This window comes from Carcharodon carcharias, chromosome 11 (genome assembly GCF_017639515.1).
Source record: "Carcharodon carcharias isolate sCarCar2 chromosome 11, sCarCar2.pri, whole genome shotgun sequence".
NCBI lineage: Eukaryota > Metazoa > Chordata > Chondrichthyes > Lamniformes > Lamnidae > Carcharodon > Carcharodon carcharias.
The window spans coordinates 43,005,963-43,030,851 of record NC_054477.1 but is presented as its reverse complement, the minus strand read 5'-3'; the positions used below and the strand labels follow the sequence as shown (position 1 = coordinate 43,030,851).

General features: G+C 39.8%; 1 protein-coding gene across 3 annotated transcripts in view; it reads left to right on the top strand.

The window, feature by feature from the left end:
• The window catches only part of pds5b (PDS5 cohesin associated factor B), a 260,439-nt gene that overhangs the window by 108,331 nt on the left and 127,219 nt on the right, over positions 1-24,889 (top strand). For all 3 annotated transcript variants that reach the window (XM_041198849.1, XM_041198850.1, XM_041198851.1), the window contains exons 10-12: positions 8,158-8,252; positions 14,543-14,688; positions 15,768-15,919. In XM_041198849.1, coding sequence (XP_041054783.1) covers positions 8,158-8,252; positions 14,543-14,688; positions 15,768-15,919 — 393 coding nt within the window. The remainder of the gene's footprint in view (positions 1-8,157; positions 8,253-14,542; positions 14,689-15,767; positions 15,920-24,889) is intronic.

Genomic DNA, 24,889 nt, shown 5'->3' with positions numbered 1-24,889 from the left:
CGTCCCACAAGAACCAATGCTGGGACCAATGTTGTTCATAATTTATATTAATAATTTAGACTTTAGAATCAAGAACAGTATTTAAATTTGTGGAGGACACCAAATTATGGGGGCGGGGATCAGTCAATACTGAGGAAGACTGCAGCAAATTACAAGATATTAATACATTTGCAGAATAGGCACATGATTGGAAAATGAATCACAATATACATAAATGTGAGATATTGAATTTTTGTATGAAAAATAAGGATTACTTAGAAGATAATCTCAAAAAGAGGGGGAGCATTAAAGGGATCTGAAAGTGCAACCACAAATTACCATTTAAAAATAGTGATGCTGGTTAATAAGGCCAATTGTTTTTTTTTAATGCTGAATCAACCACTATTTATAGAGGGGTAGAATTGAAAAGTTATGCTAAACATTTATCAGACCTTGGTTAGACTAAGCTTCGAGTACTATAATTCTGGTCACCGTATCATAACAAGGATATAGAGATACTGGAGAGGTTGCAAAAAAGATTTTCAAGAATGAACAGGCTGGGCCTGGCTCAACAGTGACCTAAAAGTTTTGAGACAGTAGAGACCTGTTTGTAAGTTTAAGCAGAGTATTTCCACTTGAGAAAGAGGGAAGCAAGAAGCTATTAATATAAGATAATCAGCAAGAAATCAAATGGGAAATTCAGAAGCAACCTCCTTACCCAGAACATGATGTGAATGTGAAGCTTGCTACTGTAGGGAGTAATGGCGAATAATGCAGCTGCATTTAAAGGGAAACTAGATGAGCATATGAGCAAAGGAAAGGGAGGGCTCTGCTGATAGATGGAGGATGGGAGGAGGTTTTGGTGGAGCGCAGGTGTTGGCATGGACTGCTGTGCTGTATAATCTCTAATCATATCGGACCTTTGCAGCAGTTGATACTTTTAAGAATCATTTTTTCAAAGGCCTTATGCTTTTGTTTAACAGTGTCCTTCCCTCTTGTAGTTATATTAATATATGCACGATTAGTTAGGAGCAGTTAGGCAGAGCTTGAACAAAAACAAAATACTATAGATGCTAGAAATCTGAAATTAAAATAGAAAATGCTGATGAGACACAGCAGGTCAAATAGCATTTGTGGAGAGAGCTAACAATTTAGGTCAATGACCTTTTCTTCATAACTGGAAAATGTTAAAGATGACAGGAAGGATGTGATCACACTAGTGAGGATATAGAAGAGATTTGCAAGGATGTTGCCAGGAATGGAGAGTTGTGAGGACTTCAGTTGTGAGGAAAGATTGGATAGGTTGGGCCTTTTTTCTTTTGGAACAGAGAAAGCTAATAGGAGATTGAATTGAGATGTATAAAATTACAAGGGGTTGAGACAAAGTAGATAAGAATGTCCTATTTCCATTAGAGGGGAAATCAATGTCCAAGGGCAGGGATTTCAAGTATTTGGGAAGAGGAATTATTTCATCCAGAGCATGGTTGGCGTCTGGAATTCACTGCCTGAAAGGTTGGTAGAGGCAGAGACTTTCATTGCATTTGAAAAATAGTTGGATAGAGACTTGAGGTGCTGTAACATCCAGGATTATAATAGAATTCTAAAAGGTTTGAGTGGGTAAATAGTGAAAGTTTTTTTTAGTTAACAGGTCAGCAGCTGTAAATATAGGTTTGATATACAAGAGTAAAACACTTAAAATTATATTTTTAATACAAAAGGCTATAGGAATGTTGAATTCGTTAATGCAAGTGGCTATTGAGACTGAGTTGATCTTGGCATTTAGTTAGGAAGTGGATTATCAAGTAGAGAGGAAACAAAAATTTAACAGGACAGGGAAAAGGGATTCCAGATGATAACTGATATGCAGCTGGAATTGGCACAAGCCTGCTTGGCTAAAAGTGATTATATTTCTATTATACTAATATTGAATACATTTTTAACAAAAAACACAAGTCAGAAAAGGCACACATTGCTGAAGTTCATTTTTTAATATAAAAAACACTTTTGTAGAGATGGAGCTGTTCCTTGTGTATGAGAAGTTTATTAACGTAATTTGAGGTTTTTAGCATCTATGTGAGCTGAAAAAACCAGCTGGATTGGCTTTTATGTATCGTGAGAAAATTGTAATTTTAAATTAATCCTGAATCTGTTCACTCGTTTTCAGGATTTCTTTCTGCCCCATCCAACTCTTTTCCCCTGTCTGCTCCCTTCCCCACCCCTGCAGCCAAATCTGCAGAGCCCAATTATTTATTATGTGGAAGGCCAGGTTAGAAATTGGCCTAAGATGAAGCAAAATATTACGGATGCTGGAAATCTGAAACAAAAGCAGAAAATACTGGAAAATCTCAGCAGGTCTAGCAGCATCTGTGGAGAAACAGAGTTAACGTTTCTAGTCCATATACAGAGATTTTTCCAGCATTTTCAGTTCTTGTTTTAGAAATTGGCCTGATGATTTGTGGTGAAGGTGATATGATTTTTAATGATCGCTTGGTAGTTTGCTGTATGCTTGTATTTAAGCTGCAAAATAGTTAGTGGGAGTGCAGGGGGCTGGCTCACATGACTGATGATTGAGGACGTTAATGAGAAAGGACAAGGCAACAGTACAGAAGTGATTATGGGTGATGATAACCAGAGACATGACAGGAAAGGACAGTGTACAATAAGAATGCACTTTCAAAAAAGGTCAGAATAGAGAAAAGCGGTAAAAAGACATGAATGCAGCAGCATTTGTAAAAAGTTAGATGAATTGATGCACAAATAGAAATAAATGGCTGTGACGTAATAGCCATTACAGTCATTATAAAGTGATCATGGTTGGAACCTGAATATTCAAGGATATTTGATATTTTGAAAGGATAGGAAATGAGGAAAAGGAGGCAGGGTAGCTCTGTCAATAAAGGATGAAATTGGTACAGTAATGAAAAATGATCTTGGCTTAGAAGATCAAGTTTTGGAATCAGCTTGAGTGGAAGTAAAAAAAAATAACAAGGATGTCATGACCACAGCCAATGTTAATTACTGGACAAAACAAATCCCAGAGGGAAACTTGGCTTATGGGTCATACCCTTTTTTATTTGTATTCGGAAAACGAGAAGGAGACGTACTGATCTCAGCATTGAGAAATCCAGTAACACTTCTGGGATTTTGAAAATTAAAAGTAAGAGTTTTATTAACAAGGATAAAAGAAAACTTAAACACAAGATTACAGATACACAGTTAAGAATTAGTCTTACAACACATTCTCCACCCCCCCCCCCACCCTCCCCAAAAAGACACTCTACTTGGTCAGACCCACAAGTAAACACCTTCTAGACAACACTCCCATATAGATGTTTAACTATAAAATAAAATAAAATCCAGTAATATTACTCAAGGCAAACTGCTGTAGCTTCAATAAAGGCATATCACATGACCTGTAACTCTCTTCCATTCTGCTGTGAAAATCCAAACTTGGGCTTTTTGCTTCTCTGGCTTGATAGGATGGTTGATTCAAACTGCATTCTCTCTCAGCCACAGCTCTAGCTACAGCTCCAGCTGCTACACTGCTACACCTTGCATCTCACAACTCAACAGCTCAAACAACTAATGCCCAAACAGCTCTACACAGTAACTCTAAAATACCTTTTTTTCCCCACTTTCATCTCGGGTTCCATTGTTTTCACGCCTCTTTGAAATTGAAACCCTTCCAAATATAAGATCTTTCATGTTTCCATCTTGTCTTTGCTTTTGTATCAATAAAATATAATATACCCCCTTCTATTTGTCTATGGAACTCCTGCGAGATACAAACATGTCAGTTTCTACTACTGAGTCCCCTTTGATATTCAAGCAAACTCTTCACTTAGCTAAAAATACAGATGTTATCTAACCTATTCGCTGTTACCTCAAACCTAACGCCTCTCCTTTTTCGTGTTTTACACCCCCCAGGCAACCTGTCTCCTATTAATCTCTCCCCAGCCTAATTTAATCATTCATGCACACACACACTTTTCACAGAATAATGCATATTCCCCAAAAATATTTTTAAAAATCCATTTCTCACAAGGGAAAGAAATCACTGGTGGAGTAGTTTATAGGCCTTCTAACAGTAGCTGCACTGTAGGACAGTGTGTAAATCAGGAAATAATGGGGATTGTGAGTGATTTTAATCTTCATATAGATGGGACAAATCAAATTGACAAAAGTAATCTTGAGGATGAGTTCATAAGAGTGTATTTGGAACAGTTTCTTAGAATAATATATTCAGGAACTAACCAGGGAAGAGGCTATTTTAGACCCGGTAATGTGTAATGAGACAGGATTAATAAATGATCTCATAGTAAAGGATCCTCTAGGCAAGCGTGATCATAACATGATGGAATTTCATATTCGGTTTGAGGGAGAGAAACTTGGGTCTGAAACTAGTGCCTTAAACTTAAATGAAGGCAATTACAAGAGTATGAAGGCTGAGTTGGCTACAGTGGGTGGGGAAAATAGGTTAAAAGGCAAGAAGGTAGATCAGCAATAGTAGATATTTAAGGATATATTCCCTAACTCTAAACAAAGATATACTCCATTGAGAAAGAAAGACACTATGAGAAGGATGCGCCATTCATCGCTACCTAAGAAAGCTAAGGACAGCGTCAAATTGAAAGTAAAGGCGTACAATGCTGTGAAAATTATTGGTAGGCCAGAAGATTGGGTACATTTTAGGACTACCAAAGGATGACTTAAAAATATCATAAGAAGGAGAAATTAGAATATAAGAGTAGACTAGCAAGAAATGTTAAAACAAAGAGTAAAAGTTTCTGCAAGTATGTAAAAAGGAAAAGTGTAATTTAAGTAAACATAACTTCCAAGACTCATCCTCTAAGGAAGCAAATAATGGGGAAATGAGAAAATAGAGCCTTTGAATGAGTATTTAGTATCTGTCCTCATAGTAGAAGACACCAAAAAGCAGCCGAAGAATAGCAGAAAATCAAGGGGCAAGGGAGGAATTTAAAACAATCACGATCATTAGAGAAAAAGTACTAGAAAAACAAATGGGACCAAAGGTTGACAAGTTCCCTGGATCTGATGGAGTGGCTGCAGGGCTAGTGGATGCATTGGTTGTAATCTTCCAAAATTCCCTGTATTCTGGAAAGGAAGCTCAAATGTAATACCTCTATTCAGAAAAGAGGGAGACAGAAAGCAGGAGACTATAGGCCAGTTAGTTTAATGCCTGTCATTGGGAAAATGCTGGAATCCATTATTAAGGAAGGAGTAGCATGGCTTTAGAAAATCATAATACAATCAAGCAGAGTTGGCATGGTTTCATGAAAGGGCAATGGTGTTTGACAAATTTATTAAAGTTCTTTGAGGATGTAACAAGCAGGGTGGATGGATAAGGGGGAGCCAGTGGATGTAGTTTTATGATCCTTGGCCAGATCTCAGGATCTGAGGGGGAGATCTGGTTAGGGACCAATTACATTTTGTTTAAAGTACATGAAGATTGCGATTCAAGATTCCATGAGTTTTGAACAAACAAAAATAAACTTTACTATACAAGGTCAGAAAGGTAAATAATTTCCAATATCTGTCTTATACTTACCCTGAATGTTAGAGTATAAGGTACATGTGAATTAACAGGCGCACACCACACCACACAATAGATGACATGTGACCAAAATAGCTTCCATGGATTTCACAATAACCCGCCCAGATGTTTGTCACATTGTGAGCCAACCAATCTCACTGAAACTTTGTCTTTCTCATGAGGGTTTCCAGTCTCCACGTTTGAAGATCTCACCTTGTTCCCACTCTGGCTTCATCTTCAGCATTGACCTGTCTTGCAGGTTTTCAATCTCGCCTTTTAAGATTCTGTTTCCCCTAGATCTCTGAGCACACAAGAGCTTCACCTTCCATGCACAGCCTCAGATCTTTGGCCATGCAAAGCAGATCACCACTGCTCTAAAGGGGTACCTTTGCTCAAAAGACCCGCAACACAGAGTCCCTAAACTTCGGCTGCCTCCTCTGACCTTCAGGACTCCTCTTGTGCCCATTTTGCTCAAAAAAGCTCCCTGCAGCTCTTTCGTGAATTCTTATTGTGCCCCTTTCTTTAACCACTTAAGGGATCTATTTCTGCTCTCTGGCTTTTATCCCTTGCCTGGGACTGCCTTGAGGGACCTCTTCCTGTCCCCCTTCCTGGTTTGGGACCTTCTCCTTGTGATCTGCTCCCTGGGACACCTATCAGATGTGGGTGCTCTTTATCAGGTCATTTGACCTGCATTTTTGTGCCGTTCTGTTTCTTTTCTTCTGCGCCTGGTGTGAAGAATGCAAAATCCCCCCCCCCCCCCTCCCAAACTGCACATGTGCAGCCCTTTCCAGGTTGGAGCATGCGCTGGAGGCCTGAGGTCCATTGATATCCAAACTTCAAACTAAGGTACGTATTTGAGTTTCTTAAAATTGGGGAATCTGGATTTCTCAAAGGCATTCAATAAGATGCCACATAAAAGTTTACCGCACAAGATAAGAGCTCATGGTGTTGGGTGTGAGATGTTAATGTAGATAGAGGATTGGCTACCCAATAAGAAGCAGTGGAGATTAATGGATCATTTTCAGGTAGTCAAAATGTAACTAGTGGAGTGCCACAGGGATCAGTGCTGGAGCGTCAACTATTTGTGCAATCTATGTTAATGGCTTGGCTGAAGGAGTCAACTGTATTGTAACCAGATTTGCTAACAATGTCGAGATGCGTAGGAAAGCAAGTTGTAAGGAGGATACAAAGGGTCTGCAAAGAGAAACAGATAGGCTAAGCGAGTGGACAAAAATCTGACAATGGAGTATGATGTGGGAAAATGTGAAGCTGTCCACTTTGAAATGAAGAATAAAAAAGCAAAATATTATTTAAATGGAGATAGACTGCAAAATACTGCTATACGGAGGATCTAGTGTCCTCGTACATGAATCAAAAAAAGATAGATGCAGGTACATCGAGTAATTAGGGTGGTAAGTGGAAGGCTGGATTTTATTGCGAGATGGATACATTATAAACATAAGGTTGTCTTGTTACAGCAGGACAGGGTATTGGCGAGACCACACCGGGAGTACTTCATACAGTTTTTGTCTCCTTATTTAAGCAGGGATGTACATGCATAGAAGCAGTTCAGAGAAAGTTCACTAGGCTGACTCCTGGGATGAAGGGTTTGTATTATGATAGCGTGAGCAACTTGGGCCTATACTCATTGGATTTTAGAAGAATGCGAGGCAATCTTATTGAAACATACAAGATTCTGATGGGGGCTTTGCAGGGTGGATGCCAAGAGGATGTTTCCCTTATGCAAGAATTGCAGGATAGGTGCCGAGAGCATGTTTCCCTCATGCGAGAATCGAGAGTTTGAGGGTTTGAAGATCCATAATCTTTAGAATTCTCTTCCCAGAGAGCAGTAGAGGGTGGATCATTGAATATATTCAAGACCGAGTTAGATTTTTGACCTACAAAGGAGTCGAGGATTATGGGGGTGAAGCAGGGCTGCAAACAGATCAGCCATGACCTTGTTGAATGGCAGAGCAGGCTCCAGGGGCCAAATAGCTGACTCTTGCTCCTATTTCTTATATTCTAATGGCTCTCAGTCAGAATGCTAGTCTCAGCAATTTGGCAGAGGGTTTGTTTTTTTTTCTAAAGTATGGATCATAAAGGTATTGTTGAATTAATTTCATACATTTGGTGTTGGACGAGATTGTAGTGAATTGGCTGCTTATGGAAACTTCCTGCATCAACTGGAAGAATTTCAGTGAAATATTATTCCAAGTTATATTCTGTATTAAACCATGGACTACTAACATCTCCCTTGCTTTGTCTTCATTCAAATTTGTAAAACCATTCCTAATATAAAAGAGAGGCAAGAATGCAGATTTCTAAATATCTGATATATTGGCTGAATTACTTGTTTCTAAATGAGCATTCAAACTTTAATGAATGCACGTGGAAAATAGAATTCAGGATATATGCTCCAGATGGTCAATGATATCGTTGCAGTCAATTGTTGTGCTACCCACCAAAACTTTGCCATGTCTATGTTTTTTGGATCTATGAGGATTTATCCTAGTGATTTTAGTGGCTCCAGTGGGTGACTCAAATATTACCTGCTGCCATGAAGATGTCAATTAAGTAAATTCAGTTTCTACCCTCTCCATTATTACTGTAATTCTTCCTTGTAGATTCAATGACATCCATGTTCCTATCCGCCTTGAATGTGTAAAGTTTGCGAGCCACTGCCTTGTGAACCACCCAGATTTAGCTAAAGACCTTACTGGTAAGTATCTACTTGACTTTCATTTGTAAATAATATATTGCTTTCTTAAGTAATAGTTTAAAAGATAATTCCACTCATCTTGTTTTAGCTTTAGTTATGCCTTTATAGTTATGGGGGACAGAATCTTTGTGATATTGGCTAACCCTATATTTAACAATGAGCTTAAAAACATGGAGCAAAAAAATGTATTGAAGATTTGTAATTGAACTTAATGCTAATTGCATACCTAGTGAAAAGGCATGCACTACAAAAATTGGCAAAGCAAATGAAATGTTTGATGTATAACTGTTACTAACAAGATCAAGTAACAACAGGAAATAGCATTTATATTACCCCTTTAATATAAAATAAACCTCTAGGCAGTTCACAGAGGCATTCATGAAACGGAAATTGACCTGAAGAAGGATATTAGGCTTGACTAAGTGGGTTAAAAAGTGAGCTTTAAAGCAAGAGAGTATGGCATGTGTCCAAATCAGGGACTTAGAACACGGGAACTAGGCCTAGGTGGCTGAAGGTTGAAAGGGAGGAACTTCAAAATAAGTCAGAGGAACGGAGAGTTCTTCAGTGATTATGGGACTATAAGAGATCATGGCGATAGGGAGGGCATGAAGAAATATAAATACATGGATGAATATTTTAAATTTGAAGGTTTGGAAGCTGGGAACAATTGTAAGTCAGCAAGAACAGGTTTGCTGAATGAGTGAGACCGTGTCCAATGGGCTAAGGCAGCAGAATTATGAATGAGCTAAAATTTATGGAGAATGAGGATGGGAGGTTGGCCAAGAAAGTATTGGAATCATTGTGATTGGCATCGATGAGGATTTCAGCAGAAAATGGACAGCGTTAGGCTATTTCGCTAATGTGGAGGTTGGTAGTCTTTGCAGTGGAAAGAATGTAGGATCAGGAGCTCATAGGTCAAACAGGAAGTCATTGTTGTGGACAGTCTGGTTCAGTGTGAGATGATGATTGGGGAGAGGGAGAAAATCAACAGTGAGGGTTTAGTGTTTGTGGTGAGGTTGAAACCATGAGTATTGTGTTCCCAATGTTTAACTGGACAAAATTGGCGTACAATAATTGATGAGCTACAGATAAATGACCTGGGAACAGAGACAGTGCAGGAACAAAGAAGCATTGATATGGCAGAGCTTTGCGATCCATCCGTATGCGGAAGTTAACCCAATATCTAGTGTGATGTTGTTGGGGCCTAGCAAGTGGATAAGGAGGGCACTTAGGATAAATCATTGGGGAATTTTGAAACTGATGATTTGGGGATAGGAAGAGTAGCCATTACTGGAGGTAGTTTGGTTATAGCTGGTTAAAGTTTAAGAATGAAAACGTGAGGGCATTTCTGTTGAGCATGATAAAGGAGGCAAAGTGTTGCAAGAATGTTGTGGTTGGCCATGTGACTAGCTGTAAAGCAATTGAGAACAAGGAGGGAACATAGACGCTACAGTCAGAGGTGTCACTTATGACTTGGGTTAGTGCTTTAGCAGTGATGGAAATCCAATTGGTAGAGATTCAAACAGGGAACTGTGGGAAAGAGGGGCAAAACTTTCTGGGTGATGACAACATGCAAGTGCCAGGTCACGTCTTCAGGGAATTTGACTGATCATTGAAACAGCTGCTTCTAATTTTACTATAGGTCTTGGTGAAACAGCATTTAGATTATTCTGTCCAATGTTGAGTTCCCAGTCTTCAAAAGGACAAAGATTCTGCGCAAAAATTTCTGAGCAGAACAGCATACATGATTTGTGATCCTAATTATGAAGAGAGACTCTCAGAACTGAATTGGGAATTGATTGGAAAAAAAGATTGAGGAAAAGATAATCTGGGGCCTCAGAGTACTGTAAGACATGGACAGCATGATTTTAATTTGGTTTGTGACAGTAAGACTAGAATATACAAGCACAAAATTCTAATCAACTTCAAGGAGTATGATAAACTTTAAAAATTCCCCTCAAAGTCATAGAAATGTGGAATGCAATTAAAGCTGAATTGGTTAATAGTGTCTTCAGCTTTAACCCTATTTTCAATGAGATTGTATTTATCTAGTTCTTGAAGTTTGTAAGGATAAATATGGACAAAGATATTAAAAGTCTCAACAGAAGCATAAGGTTCCTTTGCTGCTGGAGTCAAGGAAATTTCATGTGTTGATGGTGGAGTGTGCATAAATATTCTGGAGTTCAGTTTGGGATCGGGGAAGAAATTCTACAGAGCTTTCCCTAAGGAAATTAAGACAAGGCCATTTACTTCCACAGAGCACAAAATGTAGTCCATTGTGAATTCAAGCAATCTATTAAGAAGATATTTTTTATTTCACAAGGTATGGTTATTTCTAGACACTATTAATTTTGAGGTTGTAGTAATTGGAGACCAATACAATAGATGAGCATTACGTTTCTTGCATGATGAAACATGCTGAGAACAATTTGTATTTATAAGTACTTATTCTTAGAGTGAAACTCCAACAATTCTCTCCTTCTGCCTTTTTAAAAAAAATCAACATGAGCAATAAGTTTGCACAATATTTTGTACCTCCAAGCTTGAACTAATGATTTGACATCATGATGCTGTGTTGCTGTAAGGTGGTGATTCAGCAAACAATGATAAAATACAGTTCAAAAGATCTGATATTGCTGATGGTTTGAAAGCACAAGTGCTTTTATAACAAACTTCATTCCAATTTTTAATTTGATTTTCAACTTGCTGTTCATAAAATAAATCCAAGCTTCTCAAACTTTAAAGGAGCTGGATGCTTTAATTTTAATCAATTAAAAGTCCTTGTGAAGAGATAGTTGCATCATTTTTTTTTCAGCAAAGAGATTCAATATTTCTGTAATGGTTTAATCCATGATTTCATGATTTTTGGAGAAAATACAGGGATTATTTCTGTCACACTTGCACCTGACTGGCTCAAATGTAATTCATAACACTATTCACAATTGAACAGGTGAAGAGCACAACAAACCAAAGTAAGCAAGTTGGCTACCCTTAAACTTCCAATGATAAAGTACTAAGGCTATATGGAAAATAATCGAGGAATAATCAAGTTGGTCCTTGAGTATATGAGCCACACTTTGTAATAATGTAATCTCTAACTTCACTGTGAGCAATGCCACAAGAAATTGAAATTTAAAATAAATGTGTTCACTGAATATGGACAAGGCTAGCAATGCTGCATTTCTTGCCTGTTCCTGAGTTATCCTGAGAAGGTGGTGATGGGCCTTCCCTCTGAACTGCTGCTGTCTAATGGTGCTCTCAATAGAAAATCTAAGATATTGACCCAGTGGTGATGTAAGAGCAAATATATGCCCAAGTTAGCATGATGTACGTCTTTTTTTTTAAAGGAACTTGGAAGAAATGGTTTCCCAAGGTTGCTTGACGCTTCATATAATAAAAGCAAAATATGGTGGATGCTGGAAATCTGAAATGAAAACAGAAAGTGCTGGAAAAACTCAGTAGGTCTGGCAGCATCTGTGGAAAGAGAAACAGAATTAATGTTTTGAGTCTGTATGACCCTTCAGAGCTCGTATTCAGCTCTGAAGAAGAGCCATATGGACTCAAAACGTTAACTCTGTTTCTCTGTCCATAGATGTTGCCAGACCTGCTGAAGTTTTCCAGCATTTTCAACTTTTCTGTCTTGTTGGGTAAGGTTGCAAGGACGGGAGGGTTTACTGAAGTAGCCTCAGTGAAATGTTGCAGTACATCCTGTAGATGGCTGGATTGTATTGCAGCAACAGTGCATTGCTGATGGGATGGTCATTTGGGTCTGATAACAGGGATGCTAATCAAGTTACTATTAGATTCTGGATGGTATTAAGTTTTGTGTGTTATTGGTTATGCACTTGTCTGGCAAGTGGTGAATATTTCATCACACTCCTGATTTGAGACTTGAGGTGGTTGGACTTTGAAAAATCAGGAATTGAACCAGATGTTGTAGAATACCCAGTCCCTGTCCTGTTCTTTTGATCATAATCTTGATGGTTCAACTACAGGCCAACGTTGACTCTCAGAATGTGACAATGGGAACTTGGTATTGGTGGTGGTGTTGAAAATCAGGGAGAGATGGCTAGGCTGTTACTGATGAACTGATTGATGTTATGGCCTGGGAAGCAGAAGAGGAAATGGGGGAGAATTGCACCTTCATGAAATTAAAAATTCTGGGAAACTATTGGGTATTTTCCAACTGTACTAATTGATTATAGTTGGACTATTGTTGGCTCTGCAATCTTTTAGTTCATTGTATAATCTGTGAACATATGTATTTCTATGGTGTATGGTTTCCCACATAATTTTTTTCCCTTGCAATCAGTCCTTTTTCATCTTTGTAATTGTTTGGGAATCGATACTTACTGCCCTGAGATACAGACAGAAAATGCTGGGAATTCTCAGCAGGTCTGGCACCATCTGTGAAGAGAGAAACAGAATTAATGTTTCCAGTCTGTTGCCTGGCCTGATGAAAGGTCCCAGACTGAAACATTGACACACTCTCTTCACAGATATTATGCTCTCCCATTCTGAACTCTCCAACTAGAGGAACTAGTTTCTCTTTAGCTGTGTTATTGAATAGTAGTGCTTCAAATAAAAATGCCATCAGTTTTACTGTCTGCTTCTTAACATATATTTGTCTCATCTGCCTTGCTGTTGAGGCAAAACTGTCACTGTACACAATGTCATAATAATTTATATTTTAAAACATCTAATGGAGCAAAGATGAGGCACCACCAATTATTTGCAAAACAGAATTGTTCGAGAATAAATATTAGCAGTGTTGGTGGATATTAGTGTTGGTGAACTGTTAAGTATGTCCAAAGTAAGGTACCGTTTTAAAATTGATCAAGGCAGGAAACTGTTTTTCTGAAGCCCACTTTCTATCTATTTTCCCCTCCCCTGGCAACCAATGATTGAGAATTCTTCAGAGAGCAGAAACCTACCTGACTCTCTTTTTCTAAGATGTGTTGATAAAAAGGTGCATATCTGCAGGTAATGACTTCCTCTAGCTTTTTCTTCCTCCACTGATGAAATGTTCATGTTACAATAAAATGCTTCATGTAGTAACCCAATTATAAAGCTGATTGCGGAATCTAATTCAAACCCTACTTGAGACCAGTATGGACATTTCCCCTGACTTAAAGTCCCATGTTTTTCCTCTCCAGATGTGATTTCATAAATAATTCTTTTCAGCTTATTTTACTCCTCCCTTTCGGCCAGGTATAATTCCCTCCCGAAACCTCTGTCTCTCTGCGTCTCTTTCCCCATTTGTAAAATGCTCCTCAAAACTCTTTGCCCAAAAACTTGATCATCCTTCCCAATACTTCCTTATGCGGCTCAGTGTTAAATTTTGTTTGAGAAACTCCCATGAAGCACCTAGGCACATCCTACTACATTAGAGGCACTATATCAATGCAAGTTGTCTTTGTAACTGCACACCGTGTACATTCTTAAGCCTAGAAACCTGTCCCAGTACCTTAGTTTAACTGGCTCTGCGAATTGCACAAGGAGTACACAGGAATGGCATTCAGTGACTACATTTATTAAAAAAAAATTCTCTAAAAGAATTCCTGAATGTAACTAGTTCTTGCCTTAGCCTTTTCTCGATCCTCTCCCCTACCCCAAACAGGATTGGGATGAGGGCATGGGCCTTTGTGACAGTACTGAGTATCTTTCAGCATATCAGTATCCTTCTTTAAAAGTAGGATTAAGCCAATATATAAAATAATGTTGAGCTGCTTTTCCTTTTAACCCTGTCTGTGCAAATAAGTTTATTTCTGTTAATTACTGGATTTCGAGAAACTGTTGAGTTTTGATGCTTCAGTCCCAGAATTTGGCTTCTGCATGTAGTAATTGAGGAAGTAGTCGGGTGGCATTTGTAGTTAATCTCTTTTATTTCATGTGTCGAATCTATAATACAAGTATGATTATGTTTTCACTTTGGAATTTGCTCTTCTGCCAAATATTCTACCGTTATATATTGCTACAAAGACTTGGTTACTTCATTCTTGCTTTACAGCAATTGATAAAGTGAAAATTTTGGATTCTCCAAATGATAGTAAACACACTAATGAATATTCATAGGAGTTTTTCTGCAATTGCGTATGTTCCAGCTTTAAGACAGATGTATATTAAGCGATAACAATGTTTAGTGAATAATACAGTGAGATTCCAGGGCAGATACCTTTGATCAGAAAATTTACGTAATATCTTACTAAATGTTGTCAGGGGTGGGTGTGGAGTGACTTCAGATGGGAAAACATGCTTAAAGCAAAACTGTAAAATTTAATCTTTTACAGAATTTCTCAAAGTCCGATCACATGATCCAGAAGAAGCAATAAGGCATGATGTCATTGTATCCATTGTAACTGCTGCTAAAAAGGATCTCTCACTTGTTAATGACCATCTGCTAAATTTTGTAAGAGAAAGAACACTAGACAAACGGGTGAGAAGATTTCAATTTTTCTTTCGTTTTCTTCCCCTTTTTCTTGAAACTTTTCCACGCAATTTTTAATTTGTTTTTGGGCTGGTGTTGACACCTCTCTATACTGCTCCCTAGAAGTTTCATGAACAGCTTGGAACGATAGCCTTTTTTTTTTTTTGCTGCCTCTTTCTTCTCACATAATCTCTCTCTTTCCTCCATTTTGTTTGGTATTGGAGTTACTTATTTTTAGCTCTTTAATACGTCACTGCTGAGGTCAGAATATCACTGGTGAACTAGAACTGCAAAATTGCTTCCTGTCATCGCAGCAGCAGATTTTGTGCTTCAGTGTATTAGGCTGATACTAGGAGCCTCCTCGAATTAGGAGGATAGATCAAGTTGGGACCACAGATTTCTCTAATTATTAGATTAGCGCCAGTAGTTCTGGTGAGAAGGGGAATTGATATGCTGAGAAAGCTGATTGGTGTCCCCTACCTGAGTTTTCTCCCCACTGAGATTCTTCTTGATGCAGCTTGTATAAGAACTCGGAACACTTCATACCCACACCATGCCACATTCAGCTGAGCTCAGGGCTCATGTTAGAATCTGGATCTCCTGAGTGAGTACCCACAACTACGGGTTTTCTGGCCTGCCTCCTTCGTTTTACAGCTTGCCCAAATGTCTTAAGTTGTCACTGATCAGAGTTTATATTTATTTTCCAGTATTGCAATACATCAGAACGTTCTGCCTAAGCATTACTTTTATATAAGTATTTATAAATTATTTAATAAATGCTTTTAGCAGCACAACTGTAAAGTTGTTTGTTGCAACCTGGCTCAAAATCCTTGGCTGTACCGCTAACATATTTATACCACTCTTTGTAGCTTGTTGCTGTTGGTTACCAATTGCTCAATCTTGCAATGAGAAGTTTTTTGTTTTGCCTTGTTTGAAGTGTTGCACGAATCAGTTCCCTTACCCCTTGAAGTAGAATACAGAATCAAGTTTAGTTATTTGCATGTATATATTTTTTCTGCATTTATATGTGCACATGCATGCACCCAATGGTTTCTTTATAAAGTAATAGTATTTTTTTTCCTCCCTAGTGGAGAGTGAGAAGAGAAGCAATGATGGGGCTGGCGCAGATCTATAAAAAGTACTGCTTACAAGCTGAGGCAGGAAAGGAAGCTTCCAAACAGATTTCATGGATTAAAGACAAGCTGTTGCATATATACTACCAAAACAGCATTGATGACAAGTACGTGAATATTTTTGGGAGTAAATATAATGAAGGTGATTGTAGCAATTACCAATCATTGCAAAAATGTGTCAAGGTTTCATCTGTTATTACAAAAGAGATAGAGGAAAGTATCTGCACTTTGGATGGTGGAGTGCTTGAACGTGAGGTGGAGGGAATCAATTCTCTGACATCATAGGAACATTAAGTAGGAATACTAGGGCACTTAGTGACACCCTGATTACGTAATTTGGATTTCAGGTACAGAAAAAATATTTTTGCAAAATACCATAGCTGCTGGAAATCTGAAATAAAATATTCAATGCTCCACTTTGTTGTAGGCCACTTTCTTGCTGTTCGTTTTGAGCATCTGCTAACATCTTCCGGCTCTGATGAATGGTCATGTCTGAAACATTAACGTTTTTTCTCTCTACATAAATGCTCAAATGCAGCCTGGCTTGACTCTTTCCATGATTTTCTTTAAGTCATAAAATTTTCCAGATGAAAAAAATATTGGAAATATAATGAACATGTTTTTCTTTGTTCACTCATGCTAAAGGTGAACACACTTTCAAAATGGGAAAATCTTAAAACTGACACTTAATAGAGATATTGGGTGGGATTTTCAGCACGCGCCTGCCACCACAATCTTCCGGTCCAGCTGCAAGTCTGTTGACGTCTGGCTGGGCTGCCACCTCACCCACGACGGGTCCTGCCCGCAACGCGGCCAGACAATCCCGGCCATTGAATATTGATGGTGTCATGGTGTTTGTGAGAATCCTCAGACTGTATCAAATGCATGGCTTCTGTTTGTTCACTCAATTTTGCTACTTCAGATGATAACCTTTAGCTTGTTCAGCATATTGGTATGTCATGGAGTTGTTGGCAATAGAGTAGATCTGAGTTGAACTGTTGGACAAAGAGTGCCATTAGGAGTAGCAAGAGTTGGACACCAGCTCTTGAAACAAAATCTAACATCATCTAATGCCTACAAGCAATTTTTGCTGTTTTAATTACCAAAATAAATTGTCATGATTCTTTGCTGTAAAATTCTCAGCGTCTAGAAAACATCCACTGCATAGTTGCTTTTGGTGCTGACAGCAGCAAAGCTTCCTACTTGAGATAATGATTGCAGATCAGTGGCAGGTATTCAATAGGGAAATGTAAAAATGAATGAAATTTATTCAACTCCCAAGCTGGATGGTTGTCTGGTACAGTGGACAACTTATTCTTTATCAGATTAAGAACTTGCTTTAATTTTATGGGCTGAATTTTCCTCTCATCCGGGGGGTTGTGCAGGGCGGGCGGGAGCGAGCGCAAACCAATCGGGTGCGTGCCACTGTTTTACGTGGATGGGCTAATTAAGGCCCACCCAGCGCAACGCTCGCCCGGAAGTCCTGAGCGCGTGCGCATGAAAGAACACAGAAATCTCCCTGAGGCACTCAGGGAGATTTGTTTAACTTTTAAATATCTGAATAAAGTAATTAAAAATTTTTAAAACATGTCCCTTCATGTGACAGTGTCACATGAGCTTGGACATGTCAATGAATTTTTAAAATAATTTTTATTGAATTTTTAAACACTTCATGAAACCTCATCCTGCCCGTGGATGAGCTTCCATGAAAAATGGGAAGGCCACCTGGGCTCTTCGCCTGCCCGCCAAACTTAAGGTTGGATGGGCAGTTCATCTGATTATATCAACTAGCTTTTAAAAGGCCTTAATAGGCCTTTGACAGCTCGGCAGGCGCGCAGCTGACTGCCAGACTGAAAATCTAAATGACGCACAGTGACGTTGGGATGCCCGTTCGATGTCACCGTGCGTCATTTTACGCGTCGGTGAGTGGGCGCCACCCCCGCTCGCCAACCGGAAAATTCTTTCCTACAAATATCTGACTGAAGCTTGGAGACAGGGCCTTCGATAATGTCCCTGCCTGTTTGTAGACTGGAGAGTTTGGAGAGCTCTACAGGAGCTTGGCTTTTTGCAGACTCTAAACTTTCAACACTTCCGCACTGTTTCAAGGAGCCTCTTAAACCAAACTATGTTAACTAGTTTCCAATCAATAGCATTACAGCTTGTCTAAAACTGTCAGTGGAATCACCGTGTATTGCCTTATCTTCACTTAAAAGGTTATGCATTTGCTGGTGCATGTTTTGTCTTGGGCTTGTCTTTCTGCTTTGTTACTTCACTTGGTGAGAGAGAATGAAGGAGAAAAGCATACTGATTTTTAATTGTGTCTCTATTATTTTAATATACCATGGCATTGTGACACCAGAATGTCTTAAGTGACTAATATGTGCTAGAAAATTGTATTGTCATAATTCATAAAAGACAAAAGGCAAGTGTCAGTGTGATTGCATATAAATTCAGCCATTAAGAAAACCTTTTCAACTATCCCAGTTTGGTTATTCACTAATACTTGCCCAAGTATTTTGGTATCATACAAAATGTGCAGAGTGTTGCAGAACTTCAAACTTTGGAGTGGCAGTTTGAGATCATGCTGTTGTAAACCATTAAAGATTAGTTTCAGTCTTTTGAATACAGCTTTTTCTTTATGCAAACATCAAGATGTTTACACCCCTATGCTATTCTGGAATAACTCCACACCAAGCACAGTTCTGGTTCTGGGCACCAATATCTTGTTTTTTTCCCCAAAATACATTTTCTCGAGCAGAGGAGGGGTGGGGGTAAAAGATGAGGAGGCATTGCATTATTAGCTAAGGAGTCAGTTACTGCAGTAAGGAGAGATGATATCTTGGAGGGGTCATTGAATGAAACTTTGTGGGTAGAGCTTAGGAATAAAAAATGGGCACCCACATTGTTAGGTGTTTATTATACACCCCCAGATAGTCAGCGGGAAATTGAGGAGCAAATATGTGCACAATTTGTGGAGGTGTGTAAAAACAATAACAATGGGGTAATTATATTAGGTGATTTCAACTTTTCCAACATTAATTGGGATAGACATAGTGTTAAGGGCTTGGGATGGAGTGGATTTCTTGAAATGTGTACAGGAGAATTGTTTAGGTCAATATGTAGAGGGTCTAACAAGGGACGGCGCAGTGCTGGACCTTATTCTGGGGAATGAAGATGGACAGGTGGCTGTGGTGGTGGTGGGGGAGCATTTTAACGATAGCGACCACAACATGGTACAGTTTAAGTTTGTTATGGATAAAGAAATAGGCAAGTTGCAAAAAAATGTTTTGGATTGGGGGAGAGTGGAGTTTAGTAAAATAAGGCAGGATCAGGCCAAAGTAGACTGGGAACAGCTACTGTGGGGAAATCTAAAGGGGAGTAGTGGTGGGGGGGGTTGGGGGGTGTTCAAAAAGGAAATGAGGAGGGTACAGGTTCAACATGTTCCTTCTAGGGTGACAGGAAGGAGTAACAAGCCCAGAGAACCATGGATGACTAGGGATATTCATGTTACGATGAGAAGGAAAAGAGAGACTTTTAGCAGGTACAAGGGAAGCAAATCAGCGGAGGCATTAGTGGAGTACAGAAATTGCAGGGTGGAGCTTAAGAAAGCAATTAGGAGAGCAAAGAGGGGATATGAGAAAGCTCTGGCTGGTAAAATTAGGGAAAATCCCAAGATATTCTATAAGTATATCAAAGGGAAGAGGATGACCAGGGAAAGAGTAGGGCCCATAAGGGACAAACGGGGCAATCTATGGGTGGAGCCAGATGACGTCGTTAGAGTGTTGAACAAATACTTCACATCCGTCTTCACTCAAGAGAATGAGGATGAAGGTATCATACTCAGGGAGAGAGACTGTGAGGTTCTTAAGCAATTGATAGAGGGAGTGACAAGGTATTGGAAGTGTTGGCAGTGGTTAACACTAAGGTTGAGTGTCTTAGGCTACAGGAAGTTATAGACGGGATGGTCAAATGGACAGATAAATGGCAGATGGAATTTAATCCTGGAAGTGTGAGGTGATACACTTTGGAAGGAATAATTTGACAAGGAAGTATTCAATGAATGGCATGACACTAGGAAGTTCTGAGGAACAAAGGGACCTTGAAGTATGTGTCCATAGATCTCTGAAGGTGGAGGGGCATGTTAGTGGGGTAGTGAAAAAGGCATAAGAGACACTTGCCTTTATCCATCGAGGCAGAGATTACAAAAGTAGGGAGGTCATGTTGGAGTTTTATAGAACCTTGGTGAGGCCACAGCTGGAGTACTGTGTGCAGTTCTGGTCGCCACATTATAGGAAGGATGTGATTGCACTGGAGGGGGTGCAGAGGAGATTCACCAGGATGTTGCCTGGGATGAAACATTTAAATTATGAAGAGAGGTTGGATAGACTCAGGTTGTTTTCGTTGGAGCAGAGAAGACTGAGGGGCGACCTGATCGAGGTGTACAAGATTATGAGGGGCATGGACAGGGTGGATAGGAAGCAGCTGTTCCCCTTAGTTGAAGGGTCAGTCACGAGGGGACATAAGTTCAAGGTGAGGGGCAGGAGGTTTAGCAGGGATGAGAGGGAAAAACTGTTTTACCCAGAGGGTGCTGACAGTCTGGAATGCACTGCCTGGGAGGGTGGTGGAGGCGGGTTGCCTCACATCCTTTAAAAAGTACCTGGATGAGCACTTGGCACGTCATAACATTCAAGGCTATGGGCCAAGTGCTGGTAAATGGGATTAGGTCAGGTGTTTCTCACGTATCGGTGCAGACCTGATGGGCCGGAGGGCCTCTTCTGCACTGTGATTCTGAGATGTATAAGCTCACTTTAGGAACGGGGTGAAGTAATTGTGCCTCAACATAGAAATCGCTGTCTTCACATCACTGCAATTACTCTTCCTTCGGTAATCTTTTTGCAACCTTGGATGTGGCTTCTTTAACTCTAGTGATACAACTTGCTGATAAATGCACTTTTAGTAATGATGCTGCTTTTTGACATTTTAGATTCCCTTCTCTCTGGAATTGCCTATCCCTCCAGCTAATTAGGTTTGCTAGTTAAGTAGCTTCCTCTTCTCCCCATATCTCCTAAAGTCAGGGCAGTCCCCAATAATCTTGGTTCAGTTGACCTAGTGACTATTTAAGGACATGTGTACCTATGGTCATTTCATAACTAATTTGAAGTTTGTTACTGAGGTAAGTTTAATTGTATGTCTTAACTAGGAGTTGGCTTAACCATCTGTCCCTCACCTGCCAGTAATACAGCATCTAGTTTTCAATTGAGACCAGTGATTGCTTTCTATTCTTCGCTGCTGGTACAGGCATCAAACCACTGCTGTCACGGCTTCAAAATGAATGAACACACCCCCACCACCGCTACAGTTAAGATATAAAACTCATTGTCTGCTCACCTCTAGGTTTCCTGAAAAAATGCCACACCGGGGCTCAGGCAACCTATTCAAATACCTCTTCTTTTACTGATCATCAATGTCAGTGTGAAGATGGTCATTTTCTCAAATGTGATTCTCTGGCGGCGCTGTTCTATAATTCTTGCATGTTGGTATTTTAAAATCTATCCCTTCATGTTGTACCTGTGGGTCAGTCCTTAGCATTTTTCACAGGAGTAACAACTTTGATTTTAAAATGTTATCTCTATTACGAAGATCTCTCCTGGTCTATTCCTTGCCACAAACTTGGCATAGACTATCACAAAGCTCCCTCTCTATGTTCATGTGGCCTTGTATCCACTGTGGTGTTTCCTTTTTGGTCTAGATTTCTACAAACTTCTAGTTTGGGTTATTCATTGCAGATTCGAATGTGGTCTTTACATGCTTACTCCAATATCAACTTCCAGCCCTCAACCTCTTCAGGCTCTTACACCTATATGTTCAGAATTTTCAGGGGACAACTGGGAGTTTGCTGAATTTGGTAACTGCCAGTTATTTCTTGGCATCAATAGCTATCATGAAGATTAATTATCACTGAAAACTTGAGCGTACCTGCACATCTATTGCCAGATCTGGTCTGAGTACCTCAAAGTCTTGCTGATCTCTGCCAAAAGTGCTCACTGTTTCAGCACTACCCTGGAGATCAAGTAGAATTCCAGATTTCTGTTCTTTGACTAACCATCTTTTTAAAAATCCCCTTTTCCTTGCTCACTACTCCTTCTATTCTGAATCAATGTCCCCACTAAACTGCATTGACGTGCAGCTGCGGAGCAGCCTGGAAGCTGGTGGGCAGGCCATGTACAGCAATAAACTATATGTGTGCATAACAGTGCAAAAAGATTTAAAGGGACTGCACACTGAAAAAACTAAATGTTAAAGAGAACATTGCTCTGGTCCCAGTTGTCATCTTGCTTCCCCTCTTCATCTCCCACCCCAACACACCCTGAAGGCAAGTCTCTGCATCCCTGCACTTGATTGCCTACTCACTTGATTCCTAACTATTCAACTCCTCATCATTGCCCCCATATTAGCCGATCTTGTCATCAGCTTTTTCCCTTTAGGTGCCATTTCTCTTCCTGTTAAAATGGTTATTATCCCTTCCTCAAAAACCAACCCTTGATTTCTCAGCCTTCACTAAACAGAACCCCATCTTCAAACTCCCTTTCCATGGTGTCACCTACACTTCTTGGTCTCTTCCACCCTCCTTGACTTCTGCACTGCCCCTGTATTGTCAGATTGCTTGTCCTGTATTCAGGGAAGACCAAACCTATTGCTTATGTTCCCTGATGCAACTGTCTCTTTTCCACCGGTTCCATTTTCATTCTAAATGACAATAGACAAGAAAGTGGGGTGAACAATAAGATTTGCATGTCTTTGCACACATCACTAAAAACTAGTGCACAGGTTTAAAATGAAATCAGAAATGCTTGTAGAACATTGACCTTTTTATCAAAAGGGCTGGAATACAAAGGGACGCAAATTATTCTTCAGTTCTATATCAGTGATTTGGATGAAGGAACCAAATGTATGGTAGTTAAATTTGCTGATGACACAAAGATGGGTAGGAAAATAAGTCATCAAGAGGACATAAGAGTCTACAATGGGATTTAGATAGGTTAAGTGTGTGGGCAAAAATTTGGCAAGTGGCGTATAATGTGGGGAAAATATAAACTTGTCCACTTCAGTAGGAAGAATAGAAAAACAGCATCTTAGAATGGAGAGAGACTGTAGAGTTCTACAATACAGAGAGATCTGGGTGTTCTGGCACTAGGGTTGTCAACTGTGATTAAATGTATTCCTGAAGGTTTCATCACATGACTTGCCCCATGCTCCAGCCATTATTCGGCCAACGCATCCATCCTTGTTTGCACTGTTGACATACTGCCTTCCTATGCCACTTGGAAAGCCAAAAGACTAATTACAATTGGGTAATGCTTGACTGTCAGCCAAATAGATGTTTTCTCAATTTTCAATATTTTTATGCCCACTAAAGAGAAATGTTCAAAGAAAATGGAAAACAAAGCATTCTTTTTAACATCCCTATGATAATTCTTCAGATTGCAGAATGCAGTGTCCTGGAAATTGATCTTCAATTCCTGGAGACTCCAGGCCAATTCTGGAGGGTTGGCAACCCTATCTGGTACATGAGTCAAAGAGTTGATATGCAGCAAGTGATTAGGAAGGCAAATGGAATGTTGGTGTTTTTGCAAGGTGGGGGCAAGGTGGGGGCCTTGTATAAAAGTATGGAAGTATTGCTGCAGCTGTACAGGGCCTTCATTAGATCAAAACTGGAGTACTGAGTACAATTTTGGCCTCCTTACTTAAGAAAGGATATAATTGCATTAGCAGCAGTTCAGAGAAGGTTCACTCACCTGATTCCTGGGATGAAGGAATTATATTAAGAGGAAAGGTTAAGCAGGCTGGGCTTATAGCCAATGGAGTTTAGAAGAATGAGAGGTAATCTTATTGAAACATAAGATCCTGAGGGGGCTTGACAGGGTGGATGCTGATCTGACTGCGGCCTCAACTCCACTTTTCTGTTCACCCCCCATAATCCTCAACTTCCTTGTCGATCAAAAGTACCATCTACAAGACGCACTGCAGTCTTCTTGTAGGGCCTTGTAGACCTAGGGGACCCGGTTTAAAAATTGGGGGTCTCCCAATTAAGACTGAGGTAAGGAGAAATTCTTTCTCTCAGACAGTCGTTAGACTGTGGAATTCTATTCCCCAGAGACCGGTGGAGGCTGGATCATTGAATATATTCAAAGTTGAATTAGATAGATTTTTTCTTATTCGTTCACAGCATGAGGGCTTCGCTGGCTGGTCCAGCATTTATTGCCCATTCCTAATTGCCTTTGAGAAGGTGATGGTGAGCTGCCTTCTTAAACCACTACAGTCCATGTGGTGTTGGCACACCCACAGTGCATTTGGAAGGGAGTTCCAGGATTTTGACCCAATGACAGTAAAGGAATGGCAATATATTTCCAAGTCAGGTGTGTGACTTGTTGGGTGGGAACTTCCAGGTGGTGGTGTTCCCATGTGTGTGCTGCCCTTGTCCTTCTAGAAGGTAGTGGTTGTAGGTTTGGAGGGTGCTGTCGAAGGAGCCTTGGTGAATTCCTGCAGTGCGTCTTGTAGATGGTACTTTTGATTGACAAGGAAGTTGAGGATTATGGGGTTGAACAGAAAAGTGGAGTTGAGGCCGCAGTCAGATCAGCTATGATCTTATCGAATGGCAGAGCAAGTTCAAGAGACTAAATGGTCCTACTCCTGCTCCTAATTATTATGTTCTTGTATGGAGCCTTGGTCGGACTCCATCTTGATGACTAAGTTTTCTTTCAGCACCACATCTCAAGAAGGTGGTCTATGAGAGAGTAGGGAACACAGATTCACCAGAATGAGACTAGGACTCCAAGAATTGAGTTAGAATTACAAAGGGTATATGGCTCAAACGGGCCATTTGGTCCAAACAGCCCATGCAGGTGTTTATGCTCCACTCGCGCCTTCTCCAGTCTTTTTTTTATATAGATCTATCATTGTAACCAGTTATATACCTCGCTCTCAAATGCTTATCTAGCTTCTCCTTAAATGAAGCTATACTTTTCACTTCAATCATTTCCTGTAGTTGCGAGTTCGGCATTCTTACCATTCTTTGG